Below are 13983 nucleotides of genomic sequence, written 5' to 3' on the forward strand. Positions count from 1 at the left end.
ATCCTTGTAATGTGTGGAAAGTGGTTTTCTGCCTGTTTTCTTTATATCTAATTTCAGCATCAAATTGTCCCATTATAGCTAGAGGTGTTTTAGATCCATAAGGAAAAATTTTAGTCTGCACTTGTTGTAAGACTGGCCTTGTTTCCAATTGTTCATATGTAGTGCCATCTATGATATCCACTGAAGTTCCTGTATCTATTGTAAAGGTAATGTCAGTGTTGCAGATTGAGAGTGTAACACAGGGAGACTGTACTGAACCAGTGACAGAGGTAGTGAACACATAGTTCTCAGTCGCAGACATTTCTTCTGTGTCCTGATTTATCACTTTTACATCTGCAGATTTTGTCATAGGCAGCGGAGGCTTGTAGTGCGCTGATTTGCAAACAGCTGCAAAATGATTCCCTTTTCCACATTTACTGCAGGTTTGTCCCATAGCTGGACATTTGTTCTGGTGGTGAGGGAAATCCTGTCCACATCTATAACATTTCTTCTGTTTCTGGGCTTGTTTGTCTGGTAAATTTTTCTGTTTGAGATTATGCACATGTAATTTATCCCCATTCTCCATTACGGTAGCCTGATGATCTGCTATTTCTATAGCACGGGCCATTTTGAGCAAATCATGTAGAGAGATATCCTGCTGCAGAGCCTTACGCCTTAGGTTATTAGACGAGCAGGTGACAATTATTTGAGTTAGGATTTCATCATCTACATCTGTAAATGCACATCCATGTGCTAACTCTTTCAGCCGTGTGACATAAGTGTCTATGGACTCTTCTGGAAGCTGCTTGGCAATCCTGAATTTATATCTTTCATATCATATCTGATATTCTGTTTGGGGTTGAAGTAGCCAGTGAGAGCTTTAGTGCAGTTGCTGTATGTGTTTGTTTCTGCTGCAGGTAACGTACTGTATATGTCATAGACTCCTGTGCCTGCACAATGCAGGAGCAAAGCTCTCTTTCTTTTCTCCTCCTTTATGTCCATGGCTTCTAGGAAATTCTCAAATCTGTTTAGCCATTTTCTCCAGTTATGGGAGAGATTAATGACATCAGTCATATCAAACTGTGGGAATGTGTGCAAGTAGTCAGCCATGATAGAGTCTCTCAGTGGTGCTGGCGTGTGAAGCGGTAAAATAGAGTCCGTACTCACAGCAGTAGGTGATTATATCCCATCCTCGTCGCCAGTTGTAATATCCACACGTTATGACGAATTCAATGTATTAAACTTTAGATATGTTTTATTCTTCGTCCTCCAGCACACAGCATAACAGTTGCATTCCCATGCTACACAGAAGTGAAACTGAAACTTCCCTTCTCATCCCTCTTGTCTCCACCCTCCAAGTCCCATAAGTCTGGCTTGCTTAAAGAGACAGATCTAATTATTATACATTACAGACTCTAGTGTTTAGCTGTAATTAAAATGGGGAAGCTGAGGCCCGTCAAACTTTTTCTGCTGCAACTTGGAGAAGATAAAGCACTACATGACAACAATTCAAATGAATAGCAGGCCATGGCCACCAAAGCAAGAGCCATTTACATGTAAAGCACTCATACACATTAGATACAAGTTGCTGATTGGTTAACCATCTAATATGTATTGGGGCCTCCATCCTCTCTGCCGTCAGAGGATTTTGGGAAATAGAAGAATCTGGTCTTTGGAATTTCGTTAGTTGATCCTTAGCTGCCATTGATGCTCTTTGATAGAGAACACAAGAACACTCAGCCAAGCCAAACGGCCATACCTGTTGGACAAACGTTAGTTATCTAATATGGATCTCAAGTGGATCTCCACTTCAAGACCTCCATGTGCACAATAGTGCATGCTACCACAATGTAAAACCATTGTGAGTGTTATATGTTAGACATAAAAACATTGTTAGGCTTGATGTAATGGAAATAAAATGCAAATATTTTTCCATTACTCCACTTAGCAATTCCCATTTACCAATCACTCCAATTTGGTAGAGCGAAATTGCTAATGCCACTTCTATTAAATGGACAGCAGGAAATGATGCATAAAAGAAACATCAACATTAGTCATCATATCGTCATCTTTTTTTAAAAAGTAATAAAAAACCCTAACCCGCAACCCTAATTCCAACCCTAACCCTAATGACAAAGAATGAAAAAAATAAAACTTATAAAATAAAAAAATCTAACTAAGGGGATGGCACAGGGTGGTAACATACTAACTATTGGCTTTTGATTACTGTGACAGGGTACATCACAGTGATCAAAAGGAACCAATAGGAAAAATCCATGGGGTTGCCAGGTGCCAGCCTTTTTTTTTTTCAGGAAGAGGACGCAGGGGACCGGGGGATGGAGTAGAAGGGACCAAGGGATGGCAGAGGTACCTGGGTGTCTTGGGGAACATAGTTTCTCTCTCCTCTGACATGTATATCATGTCAGAAGAAAAATAAATTATTTTAGTAGCGGACACACTTTTACGTGTTCGCCGTTATCACGTGACCAGGTTCTGGAAAATCCGGCCCTGATCATGCTCTCCAGGGTCTCAGCTGAGACCCCTGAGATCTTCGGACTTTGGGGGCGCTACACCCATAATCCCGATCGCTGCATTAAAACAGCGATGAAGCAATAAGGCCCCGTTTTAATGTGTTTCGGCGGTTGTTAAGGGGTTAACATGCTTAGTTTTCTCTCTTCGACTTCATTATCCTCATGTCCCAAATTTATGAAAGTTATTTTACCTTTAAGAACAGAAATATGCTGTCGTCCCTCCCCATCTGTATGGTAGTTCTTGATTTCAATATCCTCCCCGTCTTTCAACTCCACCTTGTCATAACCATACCAGCCAAGTAGTTCATTCATGGTATTCTCAGCAAAATTCTAAAATAAAAGAGAAAAAAATTGTAGTTATTTGTAAGAACAAAAAATTGCCACAATATTAAGTTATCAGGACAAAGAGCCACACATAAAATTGTGTATGTATATATATATATACAGTGGGGCAAAAAAGTATTTAGTCAGTCAGCAATAGTGCAAGTTCCACCACTTAAAAAGATGAGAGGCGTCTGTAATTTACATCATAGGTAGACCTCAACTATGGGAGACAAACTGAGAAAAAAAAATCCAGAAAATCACATTGTCTGTATTTTTATCATTTTATTTGCATATTATGGTGGAAAATAAGTATTTGGTCAGAAACAAAATTTCATCTCAATACTTTGTGATATATCCTTTGTTGGCAATGACAGAGGTCAAACGTTTTCTGTAAGTTTTCACAAGGTTGCCACACACTGTTGTTGGTATGTTGGCCCATTCCTCCATGCAGATCTCCTCTAGAGCAGTGATGTTTTTGGCTTTTCGCTTGGCAACACGGACTTTCAACTCCCTCCAAAGGTTTTCTATAGGGTTGAGATCTGGAGACTGGCTAGGCCACTCCAGGACCTTGAAATGCTTCTTACGAAGCCACTCCTTCGTTGCCCTGGCGGTGTGCTTTGGATCATTGTCATGTTGAAAGACCCAGCCACATTTCATCTTCAATGCCCTTGCTGATGGAAGGAGGTTTGCACTCAAAATCTCACGATACATGGCCCCATTCATTCTTTCATGTACCCGGATCAGTCGTCCTGGCCCCTTTGCAGAAAAACAGCCCCAAAGCATGATGTTTCCACCACCATGCTTTACAGTAGGTATGGTGTTTGATGGATGCAACTCAGTATTCTTTTTCCTCCAAACACAAGTTGTGTTTCTACCAAACAGTTCCAGTTTGGTTTCATCAGACCATAGGACATTCTCCCAAAACTCCTCTGGATCATCCAAATGCTCTCTAGCAAACTTCAGACGGGCCCGGACATGTACAGGCTTAAGCAGTGGGACACGTCTGGCACTGCAGGATCTGAGTCCATGGTGGCGTAGTGTGTTACTTATGGTAGGCCTTGTTACATTGGTCCCAGCTCTCTGCAGTTCATTCACTAGGTCCCCCCACGTGGTTCTGGGATTTTTGCTCACCGTTCTTGTGATCATTCTGACCCCACGGGGTGGGATTTTGCGTGGAGCACCAGATCGAGGGAGATTATCAGTGGTCTTGTATGTCTTCCATTTTCTAATTATTGCTCCCAAAGTTGATTTCTTCACTCCAAGCTGGTTGGCTATTGCAGATTCAGTCTTCCCAGCCTGGTGCAGGGCTACAATTTTGTTTCTGGTGTCCTTTGACAGCTCTTTGGTCTTCACCATAGTGGAGTTTGGAGTCAGACTGTTTGAGGGTGTGCACAGGTGTCTTTTTATACTGATAACAAGTTTAAACAGGTGCCATTACTACAGGTAATGAGTGGAGGAAAGAGGAGACTCTTAAAGAAGAAGTTACAGGCCTGTGAGAGCCAGAAATCTTGATTGCTTGTTTCTGACCAAATACTTATTTTCCACCATAATATGCAAATAAAATGAAAAAAAAACAGACAATGTGATTTTCTGGATTTTTATTCTCAGTTTGTCTCCCATAGTTGAGGTCTACCTATGATGTAAATTACAGACGCCTCTCATCTTTTTAAGTGGTGGAACTTGCACTATTGCTGACTGACTAAATACTTTTTTGCCCCACTGTATATATATATATACATACACACACACACACACACACACACACACACAGTGCCTTGCGAAAGCATTCGGCCTCCTGGAACTTTTTAATCTTTTCCCACATATTATGCTTCAAACATAAAGATACCAAATGTAAACCTTTTCTGAAGAATCAACAACAAGTGGGACACAATTGTGAAGTTGATCGAAATTTATTGGCTATTTTAATTTTTTTGGAAAATTCAAAAACTGAAAAGTGGGGCGTGCAATATTATTCGGCCCCCTTACTTTCAGTGCAGCAAACTCACTCCAGAAGTTCATTGTGGATCTCTGAATGATCCAATGTTGTCCTAAATGACTAATGATGATAAATATAATCCACCTGTGTGTAATCAAGTCTCCGTATAAATGCACCTGCTCTGTGATAGTCTCAGGGTTCTGTTTGAAGCACAGAGAGCATCATGAAGACCAAGGAACACAACAGGCAGGTCTGTGATACTGATGTGGAGAAGTTTAAAGCCGGATTTGGACACAAAATGATTTCCAAAACTTTAAACATCCCAAGGAGCACTGTGCAAACGATTATATTGAAATGGAAGGCGTATCATACCACTGCAAATCTACCAAGATCTGGCCGTCCCTCTAAACTTTCATCTCAAACAAGGAGAAGACTGATCAGAGATACAGCCAAGAGGCCCATGATCACTCTGGATGAACTGCAGAGATCTGCAGCTGAGGTGGAACAGTCTGTCCATAGGACAACAATCAGGGAAGATGGTTAAAATTGATGGGAAGATGGATGGAGCCAAATACAGGACCATCCTTGAAGAAAACCTGTTGGAGTCTGCAAAAGATCTGAGACTGGGACGGAGATTTGTCTTCCAACAAGACAATGATCCCAAACATAAAGCAAAATCTACAATGGAATGGTTCACAAATAAGCGTATCCAGGTGTTAGAATGGCCAAGTCAAAGTCCAGACCTGAATCCAATCGAGAATCTGTGGAAAGAGCTGAAAACTGCTGTTCACAAACGATCTCCATCAAACCTCACTGAGCTCGAGCTGTTTTCCAAGGAAGAATGGGCAAGAATTTCAGTCTCTCGATGTACAAAACTCATAGACATACTGTACCCCAAGCGACTTGCAGCTGTAATCGCAGGAAAAGGCAGCGCAACAAAGTATTAAGTTAAAGGGGCCGAATAATATTGCACGACCCACTTTTCAGTTTTTGAATTTCCACAAAAATTTAAAATAACCAATAAATTTCATTCAACTTCACAATTGTGTCCCACTTGTTGTTGATTCTTCATCTTCACCAAAAATTTACATTTGGTATCTTTATGTTTGAAGCATGATATGTGGGAAAAGGTTGAAAAGTTCCAGGGGGCTGAATATTTTCGAAGCCACTGTGTATATATATATATATATATATATATATATATATATAGTATTCTACCTGTAACTCAAAGCACATGATAATAATATCGGGTTGTGTGACCAAAACGGTCTGTTCAGCTTGTGTGAAACTTGCTGTTGTGTGACTATTTTAGAGCTGTGATTTTGCTGTAAAAAAAGTCAAATCACTGATAAGTTGCACACAAATCACAGTCCTAATAGTTTTGCATTGAAGTCTATGGCATGTGAATCGACTGTGACTTGCAACTATTGACAGAAAATCCAACAAATTTGGAAAATTTTGCACTTCTGTGTCGCAGTCACAGGAGGATGTAGTGTGACACCATAGGAAGTCACAATGCGACACCATGATTTTGGGTGCCACTTGACACATGTCGCCATGTAGCCCTAGCCATATTATTACAAGTCTGCTAGTTATTGGAAATGATCGATCAACAAGATTGTTGACTGATCTCTCCAACAGCAGGACATTCCATTTTTCCTTTATTGTATTTCATGACAAGGCAAACAACAGAAAAAGAAGTAATTTGGTTTTGTGGCGTATCACAATATCCATCTCTGCTTTTCTACTTGGCACCTTTAGGAGGCCATCTTGCAGAAAAAGGCATAATCTCCTTTGCTGCTAGAGCGGCAGAAAATCTCCCAAGTGTCATATCACATATGTTGGTGCATCTTTCCTCTAAACCTGCTAATACAGTAGCATGTAAATGTTTGGGCACCCCTGGTGAAAACCTGAGCTGCTTTCATGCTGGTGGGCGATCTGCGTTTTACCTTTCCACCTTCAATTTATGAATCTCACACCCATAAATTTCAGGTTTGTTAGATAGGCTGAATGAGTGCTGATGAGTTTTGGATAACAAGATATCCACTCCAAAGACATACTGATAGGAAATCTAGATTGCGAGCCCCAATGGGGACAGTGTCAATAATGTCTGCAAAGCGCTGTGGAATTATTGGCGCTACATAAGTGATTAAAATAAATACATTTCCAGGAGGAACAGGGATTTAGAATTAGCATATTAAGTCTATGCACTGGGGGCTTAGTTTTAAAAACAGAAATATAGATTTATATTTATATATATAGCTTTACTTTTGTGGTTAAAATGCAATTTATTAGCTTCTACAGAACAAATCTTTTTTTTCCCTCTGTACTAGATATTAAAATACTAAAATATGTTTGCGCTGAAATATCCACACTAATCCAGGAACCAACCTGGTTGTAAAACTGTGAACCACCATGTTACCAAATTAAATAGCAAATGAATAAAAAGTGTTACAAAAGATAATGAGAATAAAAAATATGTATATATGTAAATAAAAAATATGTGTTACGGAAACACTGCAGATAGTCATCAATTGAAGATATGTGTATATACCTCAAATCTGTGCAACAGAATACTGCGATTCACACGAATAGGGCAGGAGCACGGTCATTTCCCTGTAGTTGAACAGGATCAGAGTTCCATTGCTTGGATAGTAAGGAACTATCCTTCCCACAGGCGATATTCTATATTTCTTAAGATCAAGAAAGTAGTTGAACACTACCAACAGTTAATTATTAGAGAACTGTCCTGGCCGGTGACAGTCACTCAGGTTACTCACTGCTCCCTCGGTGCACCAGCGTTCTTCACAGCACGGTTCATATATAGATTTATATATATATAGCTTTACTTTTGTGTAAAAATGCATCTTATTAGCTTCTACAGAATAAATCTTTTTTTTTCCTCTGTCTAGATATTAAAATAAATGTCTACTTTATTTTGCAATAAATTTTCCAATATGAGTTTATATTTGTTGCTTTATTATTAAAATATTTTAGTGAAAAATAATTGAGGTACAGTATCAGACTATCACTTCACAATTCAGTCTCCGTGGCATGTATTTCTTTATTTCTTATGGACTAGAAAAGATTCATATTGTGAAGATAGTCATTCATTCAAAGAGGTCTGGCAAGGTAATGTACCGGTGTCTACAATGTACACATTTCTTCTGGTCTCGGGAGAATCTTAGATGGTGTTTGTATTGATGTCTCAAAACCCAAAAATGTCTTATAAAAAGAAAAAATGTCTTTGTAAACTGGTCCTATATATATATATATATATATATATACTGTATTTTTTTTTTTATATATATATATACACTAGATGGAAGCCCGATGCTATCACATCAGGAGGGCGGTAATGTCACGATGGGGACAGGCTTTCCAGGGTTGAGAATCTCTCCCCCCCATGTGCTCCCCACCTATCCACTCTCCCTTTCCCCATGTGCTGACTTCTCCTGTCTGTGCTCTCTTCTGTGACCTGTCTACCCCATGTGCTATCCCCCTTGTCTGCTATCTCTCTCCTTCCTGTGCTGTTTTCTTCCCTCATGTGCTGTCCCGTTTGAGCTGTCTCTCCCACCGCTGTGTCTGACCGTGTACAGAACACACCACAGCTCCTGGGCAGGGGAGGAAGCAAAAGACAATACTGACATTACAGCAGGAGATCACAGAGGATACATTTTGGGAGGTAAAATATTGTTTAAAAACAGTTAGGCTGTCTTCACATGTAGCGTTTTTTTTTTGCGTTTTCGCGGCGATTTTAAACTCGTGATTTTGCCACGAAAAAACACAAAAAAAAGCAACCCATGCAATCCTATGGCATTCCGCACATGCTGTGCTAATGCTACGGAATTGCATAGCGGAAAAATATGCAGCATTCTCATTCTTTGTGCGGAATTGCGGGAAAGTCCGCATACATAGGAATCCATTGTTCTGCTTACTTTCCGCATGTGGCTCTGCCCACCATGCGAAAAGTAAGCAGAACATTTGAAGATGGTACCCACGGTCTGGAGGAGAGGAGATTCTCCTCCAGGCCCTCGGTACCATATCCCTGTAAAAAATAGAATTAAAATTAAAAAATCGTCATATTCTCACCTTCCGATGTCCCTCGCAGCATCACCAGGCCTCAGCGATGCTCTCGGCAGTTCCCGTTCCCAGGGATGCATTGCGCCAATGACCTTTGATGACGTCACGGTCTCGTAAGACCGCAAGGTCATTAAAGGTCATTGGCGCAATGCATAAATGGGAACGGGACCTGCCGGGAGCATCGTGATGATCGGGAACGCTGTGCGGGACATCGGAAGGAGAGAAAAACACCATTTTTAATTTTTTTAAATTATTTTTAACATTAGATCTTTTTACTACTGATGCTGCATAGGCAGCCTCAAAAGTAAAAAGTTGGTCACACTCGTCAAACACTATGTTTGACGAGTATGACCATCCTGTCAATCAGTTTTCCAAGCGATGCTACAGATCGCTTGGAAAATGCTAGCATTCTGCAAGCTAATTACGCTTGCAAATCGCTAGTTTTTCCTTGGGAAATAGGAGGGAATTAAAATTCGGTTTTCACACATATTTCCAGTGGAATGGAATTACGTAATTCCCGCGAAAATCTCTGCGGCAATTCTGCAACGTGTGCACATAGCCTTAGTGAAATATTTTACCTCACAAAATGAATCCTCTGTGATCCCCGGCTGTAATGTCAGTATTGTCTTTTGCTTCCTCCCCTGCCCAGGAGATGTGGTATGCTCTGTACACAGTAGGGTGACCGGATCTCATATGGGGGGAAAAAATGTCAGAATCTTGTTCGTCTGGACCCCACAAAACGATTCCCCTTTCCAGATATTGAGAGAGCCAAAATTTGAGCTCGATCAAACGACGTTAACCCGTGCCGCTCGTCGCTCAAAGTTTGAAAAAATCCAAATTGAGGTATTTTAAGATTTAGGTATTTTGCATAGTCTGTTAGACTATAAAGAATGTGACAACAACATTGCAGAAATAGCCCTGACCAAATTTTCGAACCATTTGTGGTATTTGAATGCAGAGTTGGTGGGATTATCGTTTTTTGATCCCACCATTACAGACAATGAAAAGTTGTTAATGGCTAATAAATTGCTCAGTAGCACAGATGAACCATCAGAGCACGCTAACCTACATGAGTTGATAATTTTACATAGTTATCTAATCTATTCTAGAGCTTTTGTTAAAGTAGTTTTTGAAACGTCAGAATATAATGCTCGGCATTTGCTTACAACTTGCAGGACATATTGCTTTTGTTCTTCATCTTTTGTCAGAAGGTCGTTAAAGTCGGTTACTTCCTACCTCTTTTAATTTTTCTTTCCTAACTTTTGGATTTACAACCCTAGCGTGCTCTGATGGTTCATCTGTGCTACTGAGCAATTTGACAAAGAATGTTCTCTGGTCAGATGAGACAAAAGTAGAGCTTTTTGGGCAAAGGCATCAACATAGAGTTTACAGGAGAAAAAAAGAGGCATTCAAAGAAAAAAGCACGGTCCCTACAGTCAAACATGGCGGAGGTTCCCTGATGTTTTGGGGTTGCTTTGCTGCCTCTGGCACTGGACTGCTTGACCATGTGCATGGCATTATGAAGTCTGAAGACTACCAACAAATTTTGCAGCATAATGTAGGGCCCAGTGTGAGAAAGCTGGGTCTCCCTCAGAGGTCATGGGTCTTCCAGCAGGACAATGACCCAAAACACACTTCAAAAAGCACTAGAAAATGGTTTGATCAAAAGCACTGGAGACTTCTAAGGTGGCCAGCAATGAGTCCAGACCTGAATCCCATAGAACACCTGTGGAGAGATCTAAAAATGGCAGTTTGGAGAAGGCACCCTTCAAATATCAGGGACCTGGAGCAGTTTGCTAAAGAAGAATGATCTAAATTTCCAGCAGAGCATTGTAAGAAACTCATTGATGGTTACCGGAAGCGGTTGGTCGCAGTTAGAGATGAGCGACTTTGCCTTTTTTCGGGTCGAGTCGGGTTTCGTGAAACCCGACTTTCGCAAAAGCCGGGTCGAACGAAATCGGCCGACTATAGGGAAAAGTTGGGGGTCCGACTGAAACACGAAACCCAATGTAAGTCAATGGGGAATAAAAGTCGTCAGTGAGAGGAGGACAGGAAACACACCTACAGTGCCCATTTTAATGCCAAAAACATCAATTCTTATTACTTAAGCTTGGCAACCTTAATTTACTTCCTAATAATAGTTAGGCATTGAAAACTGGGGGTTATTTGGCTAAAGTTGTGGGGGGGTAGGGCTGGCTCCAGATTTTCGTGGGCCCTGGGCCAAAGAGTGTCAATGGTCTCCTTTAACACATGCCAAAATTCATGATCCTCTGATACGGCATAGAATTAGCGGTATAATACAAAGAAAAATGCTTCACTTCTTACATCTCATGACTGATATCCATTTTAAATTCTCCAATAGCCCCAAAAAAGACAGTATATTCCTCCATACAGTATTATGGGCACCGCATAGTGCGCCATACAGAGTAATGAGGCCCATATATTTCTCCATACAGAATCATTGGTCTCATATAATGTTCGATACAGTATATGATGAGCTCCACATAATGCTACAGTATATGTTGGTCCCCATGGATGAAGCTCCACTGTCTTATGGGCCCAAATAATGCTCCATATATAATGGGCCCCATATCTAATGCTCCAGTGTATAATGGGCCCTGTCAATGCAGCTCCAGTGACTGATGTCCACCTTTGGAATGCTCCAGTGTATGTTGGGCCCCAGATATCATTCTCCAGAGTATCATGCTCCCCAAAAATTGCTCCCAACCTTTAAAACAATAAAATAAGTCTCCTCGCTAGGGAATCCCTGTACTAGTCTGGACTCCTCCTCGTCCCCATCTTCCCTCTCTCTGCACTTGGACTGTTTAGGCAGAGGGCGTACAGACGTGATGTCATCGCGCTCTTTGACCAGAGTGTCACTGTCAGGAAACGCGCAAGACGTCACGGTGGAGGTGCAAGGAGAGGTATTTCAACTTTGAAAGTGCTGTGATCCTTACCAAGCAGGGGGGGCCCACTCGTTGGCGATGGCACTGGCACAGGGCCCCTCATAGCACGGTGGTGTGTCTGACGGCGGGTGGGCCGAACCTGCACTTTCATCTGCACGTTCCGCTTTGTCATCAGGGTCAGATTCTGGCTGTGTAGAGTGCGAGGGGACTGTAGTGGTCTTGGTCAATGTTCCAGCAGAATCATCTAGCATTGGCTGGGCATCTGTGCACTTTTGGCGCCCCAAGGAGTACGTTCGTCACAGTGGAATTTGCTTCCTCCTAGGGAGTGTGAGCAACGAAGGATCTCTCTAGCAGGTAAACCGATTGGGCGGCATTATTCCCACGAGTCACGACCCTCCAAACAGCGTCCATGAAGGCAAAGTGTTTGTTTTCCGGGGGCAGTATGGTTGCAAAGCTGAACCTTAAAGGAATGTCCAGAAGGGCACCACCAGGAGTGGAGCCTGCGGCTAAATTTGACTCAACACGGGCAACCTCAACCATCCATCCACAGAAAAGATGCCCACATTGCAAGCTTAATTCCGTTAAAGAACGAGATTCCATCATGCCCCCACGGTCCGCGTCCAGCTTACTAGAGGGACACGCGAGGCTCTGGCATGCGAGATCGGCCAATAACAGGTCTGTCATGCCCTTACCTGTCCATGGCTGCATGCGCGCTACACTGAAAAGACCAGCGTGTGTCGCTTACAGGTGCAGATAACCCGCTGAACACCGTTAGTGATGGGGATCTGTGATTACAATTCTTCCCCGCGAACGAGGATTTCCCAGTAAGTGCAGGTCAACCGGAATTCCAGAAAAAAGGAAAAAATTAAGTGTCCAAACCAGAGGTGCTGCAGCTTGCTTAATAGCTGGGCTCTTCTGCTGAGCAGCACACAGTTCTTACCTAAACAGGCGGCATAGCTTTGTGGCCAACTCTGCTGAGTAGCATACACAGTTACTAGGCCCAAAGTATTAAGTGGGATAAATGCAGTCAAAAACTGGTTCTTTTATAAACAGGCGGCATAGCACGGTTCACGGGTGGGCTCCTCTGCTGAGTAGCAGACACAGTTACTATGCCAAAAAGGATTTTCATGACAATATGCCCTATAAAATTATTAGGAGCACACACGGTGGCCTGAAACTGTCTATTATCTTTGAAAACCATTATTAATGTGAAAATATAGTTACGCGTTTGTTTGATGAAACTTTCTGGAACGGAAACTCAAACAGCCGAATTGTAATCAAAGTTTTGTTGTTCAACGAACGGATCTAACACCGCCCAAAACAGCTAGAATTTGAACTTGGCTAACAGTTCCACTCAAACACCACTCAGCTGTAATCAGGAGGCAGACTCAGATGGTCTCAGGCACAGTATGGATTCGACAAGATTGCAGAAAGTAGAGAGAGGGTACAGTATCACCGGATTACAGGTATATATAGCATAGTTTACACATTACAAATATATGTCTATAGATCAGGAGGCAGACTCAGATGGTCTCAGGCCCAGTATGGATTTGACCAGATAGTACAGAGTTGAGAAAGGGTACATTATCACTGGATAACATATATATGTAGCATAGTTTAAACGTTTAAAATCTCCGTGTTCTCAGTATGGATTAGACAACAATCTAAAAAGTAGGAAAAAGGAAATGTATTTGAAGCGTACACCAGTTTACACTTTTAGTGGTATTTTTAAATCTTCATATATATTTCTGTCTCAGTAAGACAGTCCAGACTCTCCGCAATATGAAAATGAGATGCATAAAAGTACAGACATAAAGTCTAGTGATTGCAGAAATATAGGAATTATTAATCACGGGAAAAACTTCCGGGAGAATTCTCAGAGGCGATGCTGATTCTCAATTACTTTTTGTGTGTGGAGACAGCGAAAACAGTTCTTTGTGAAGAAAGGGTTGCTGTATCGTAGTACCGTTGATCCCATCACCGTTACTCATCTCCATCAAATTTTGATCACAGGGAGAGATGTAGACATGGTGAACACTGCCTATCATGATCTGTCACGTAACTTTGGAGTGCAAAAGACAGAAGCCACAGGCCGTAGGCGATTCTAGTGGATTGGCATGAGAGGGCACATTTAAAAATGTGCACAGGAATGTCACACGTCTGTGAGTAGGAAAACTGTGAAAGCTGATGATAAACCACCACTGCATCTCATTGTGAGTCGACA

At 41.6% G+C, this 13983-nt stretch overlaps 1 protein-coding gene across 2 annotated transcripts in view; it reads right to left on the reverse strand.

Annotated features, from left to right (window-relative positions):
• Nucleotides 1-13983, reverse strand: part of SOBP (sine oculis binding protein homolog) — a 346453-nt gene that overhangs the window by 252334 nt on the left and 80136 nt on the right. For both annotated transcript variants that reach the window (XM_073576075.1, XM_073576074.1), the window contains one exon: nt 2702-2840. In XM_073576075.1, coding sequence (XP_073432176.1) covers nt 2702-2840 — 139 coding nt within the window. The remainder of the gene's footprint in view (nt 1-2701; nt 2841-13983) is intronic.

The sequence above is a fragment of the Dendrobates tinctorius genome, unplaced genomic scaffold (assembly GCF_039654945.1).
Source record: "Dendrobates tinctorius isolate UK_male_01 unplaced genomic scaffold, ASM3965494v1 ptg000046l, whole genome shotgun sequence".
NCBI classification, from domain to species: Eukaryota; Metazoa; Chordata; class Amphibia; order Anura; family Dendrobatidae; genus Dendrobates; species Dendrobates tinctorius.